Below are 3,159 nucleotides of genomic sequence, written 5' to 3'. Positions count from 1 at the left end.
TTCCTGTAGAAGAGGGTCCTCTACCATCCTCCCAGCAGTTAACCTCCCCTATCCTGTTGTCAGCCATCCTCCAATCCCATCAGAGTGGTCTAACCTCCAACCCTCCTGCTGGGGCTAACCTGTGCCTTTGCTGTCTAGGAAGAGTCGCTTCTGCTGAAGGACTGCAAGTGCCGCTCCCGCCTCTTCCCCAGGACCTGGGACCTGAGGCAGCTGCAGGTGAGAGGGGGAGTCAGGCCCACGCCTGCCCTCCCGACCCCGCTCACCTGGCTCTGTAGTGGCCCCTTCACCTTCTCCTTCTCCCTGGTCTCTCTCGCTCCTCTCCCCACACCTGCTCCCCCTTCCCTCTGCTCCCACCTGACCACATTGGCTGTGCCCTCTCCCCTGTGCCTATCACCTTCACTTGTTCCTCTCTATCCTCCTCCCCCTACCTGTTCCCCTCACCTGCCCCCTCACCTGTTCTTTCTCACCTCTCCTCAGGTGAGGGAGCGCCCTGTGGCTTTGGAGGCTGAGCTGGCCCTGACACTGAAGGTTCTGGAGGCCGCCGCTGACGCTGACTTGGTCCTGGTGGATGTCTTGGACCAGCCCCTTCACACCCTGCACCACATCCTCTCCCAGCTCCGGGCCTGTGTGAGTCCTCGGGGCCCAGGCACCGGGGTCTGTGGACTCTGAGCAGCGTCCTTCCCCTGTGGTGGCCCAGGCCCCACCTCACACACGGCTCTCCTCTGCCCACAGATCCAGCCTCAGCCGACGGCAGGGCCCAGGCCCCAGGGCCGCCTCCACCACTGGCTGCACCGGCTCCAGGAGGCCCCAAAAAAGGTGAGTGAGCCGGGAAGAGAGGGACTGAGGTCTGGGGAGCCACTAGGAGTCCAGACCCTGGACAGCCCCTGACCCATCCCCTTCTCCCTACAGGAGTCCCCTGGCTGCCTCGAGGCCTCTGTCACCTTCAACCTCTTCCGCCTCCTCACGCGGGACCTGAAATGTGTCGCCAGTGGGGACCTGTGTGTTTGACTCTCCCACCAGTCATGCAATCTGAGATTTTATTTATAAATTAACCGCTTGTCTTAATTTATTGCCACCCAATCGCTATTTATGTATTTGTGTGTGTAAACCCAAGTCACCTCCAGGCAAATGTTTATTTTTCTACTTTTTATAACCCTTGTTGAAATAAACAATGAGGAAAAGACACCCATGACGTGGGACTGTGTGTGTGTTGGTGTGTATTTCCTTTGTGTTGCTGCCATAACAAATTACCCTAAAAGTAGCGTCTAGAGCAGCAGGTTCGTTGAGGCTGTGCTGGCCACTGGGGTCCCCAGGCCCCATGTCACCATCGAGTACCTGGAATGCAAGTGGTGCAACCTCATTTTGTCAGTGAGTGTAATACATACCCCAGAATTTGAAGATTTACTGTGGGAAAAAAATGTAAAACAGCTTAATTATAATTTGTATATTCATTAGATGTTGAAATGATAGCACTTTGGATGTATTGGGTGAAATGAAGCATCTTTAAAATTAATTTAGAGCCCAGATGTGGTTGCTCAAGCCTGTAATCGCAGCACTTTGGGTGGCTGAGGTAGGAGGATTACTTGAGCCCAGACCAGCCTGGGCAACATAGCAAGATCCTGTCTGTGCAAAAAATTAAAGAATTGGCTGGGCATGGTGGTGCAAGTCCATAATCCTAGCTACTTGCAGAAGCTGAGATGGGAGGATTGCTTGAGGTCAGGAGTTCCCGACCAGCCTGAGCAACATAGCAAGATTCTGTCTCTTGTGTGATCACATCTCACTGCAGCCTCAAACTCCTGGGCTCAAGTGATTCTCTCTCTTCAGCACCATCCTCCACCCACCCCAGCCCCTCCTGGAAATGGGATTACAGGCTTGAGCCACTGGGTCCAGCCCATTCTCTCTCCAAGAAGCCCCTGAATTGTATAAGCAAACATGAGGTCTCAGTAACCCTGGATTGGCCCCCACAAATGAGGAGGACAACTTGGATCAAGGATCCCTGCTGAGTACAGTTGGCTGAACTGCTGGAACAAAGAGTCCCCCAAATACAGTGACCGTGGATTACAAACCAAAGAGTGTCATTCTCCAAGAGCTCCTCCTCCCAAGGTGAGCGCTCCCCCTGGTAGGATGGCCCCACCCAGTCATCCAGGGGCCCTGGTTCCTGGCAGTTCTGTGCTCCACAGTCCCCGGGGCAGGGTTCCCTCACCATCTTCACCCACCGGACCCGACGGCAGCCTTGAAAAGCCTACAGACCCTTCTCAGAATGAAAGAACACGTGCAGGACAAAGGAATCCAACTCTGATTGTAATACAGTGATCAAAATATTTTTTCACACTGTGACATAGCAATTCATGTGCTTCTTCATTAATGCATTAAGTAAAAAATCACCCGTGGCAGCTTTAATAACCACTGTGACTTGGAAGCAGAGATGAGCATGAATGATATTTCAAGGTGCCTGCTGGAAGATAACGTGATAGGAAATGTCTGTGATTTCTTTTGGTGACAAAGTCACAAGTTCTGCTAACACTGTTGTGGTGTGTTGCCTGCATTTGTAATGGATTTGTGCTAGACGGAAGCCTGTCCCCAGAGTGTTCCTGATCCCTGGAGCTGGGAATATGTTACGTTCCACGGCACGAGGGCCTCTGCAGATGTAAGTTAAGAGTTTTGGATGGGGATGTTATTCTGGGTTGACCTCCTGGACCCAATATCGTCACAAAAGTCCTTCTAAGAAGGAGCCAGGGGGTCAGCATCACTAGCAGGAGATGTGACCACAGAAGCAGAAGGTTGGAGAGATGTCAGGAAGGGAACCGGGGTCAAGGGATGCCGGACACCCCCAGAAGCTGAGAAAGGCAAGGAAAGAGATCTCCCCTGCAGCTTCCAGAAGGAACCAGCCCTGCTCTCACCTTGATCGTCAGACCTGTAGGAATAGAAATGTGCCTATGTTTTGTTTTGTTCTTTTTGTTCAGGGAATTTAAATATTTTTTTAAATAGTGGGAAACACATAAAATGTGCCATCTTATCCCTTTTAAAAAACATTGTTCAGTAGTGTAATTTTATTATTTATTTATTCTATTTTTATTTTTATTTTTATTTTTTTGAGACAGGGTCTTGCCCTGTCACCCAGGCTGGAGGGCATTGGCATGATCATAGCTCTTTGCAGCC

General features: G+C 51.3%; 1 protein-coding gene across 1 annotated transcript in view; it reads left to right on the top strand.

Moving 5' to 3' along the window:
* The window catches only part of LOC105534640 (interferon lambda-3-like), a 3,558-nt gene extending 2,332 nt beyond the window's left edge, over positions 1 to 1,226 (top strand). Inside the window, exons 2-5 of the mRNA XM_011973415.1 lie at positions 139 to 216; positions 478 to 627; positions 733 to 816; positions 910 to 1,226. Coding sequence (XP_011828805.1) covers positions 139 to 216; positions 478 to 627; positions 733 to 816; positions 910 to 1,008 — 411 coding nt within the window. The 3' untranslated portion in view covers positions 1,009 to 1,226. The remainder of the gene's footprint in view (positions 1 to 138; positions 217 to 477; positions 628 to 732; positions 817 to 909) is intronic.
* The last annotated feature ends 1,933 nt before the right edge of the window (positions 1,227 to 3,159 follow it).

This window comes from Mandrillus leucophaeus, unplaced genomic scaffold (genome assembly GCF_000951045.1).
Source record: "Mandrillus leucophaeus isolate KB7577 unplaced genomic scaffold, Mleu.le_1.0 Scaffold137, whole genome shotgun sequence".
NCBI classification, from domain to species: domain Eukaryota; kingdom Metazoa; phylum Chordata; class Mammalia; order Primates; family Cercopithecidae; genus Mandrillus; species Mandrillus leucophaeus.
The sequence above is the reverse complement of the archived record's forward strand: the minus strand, read 5'-3'. Positions and strand labels throughout refer to the sequence as shown.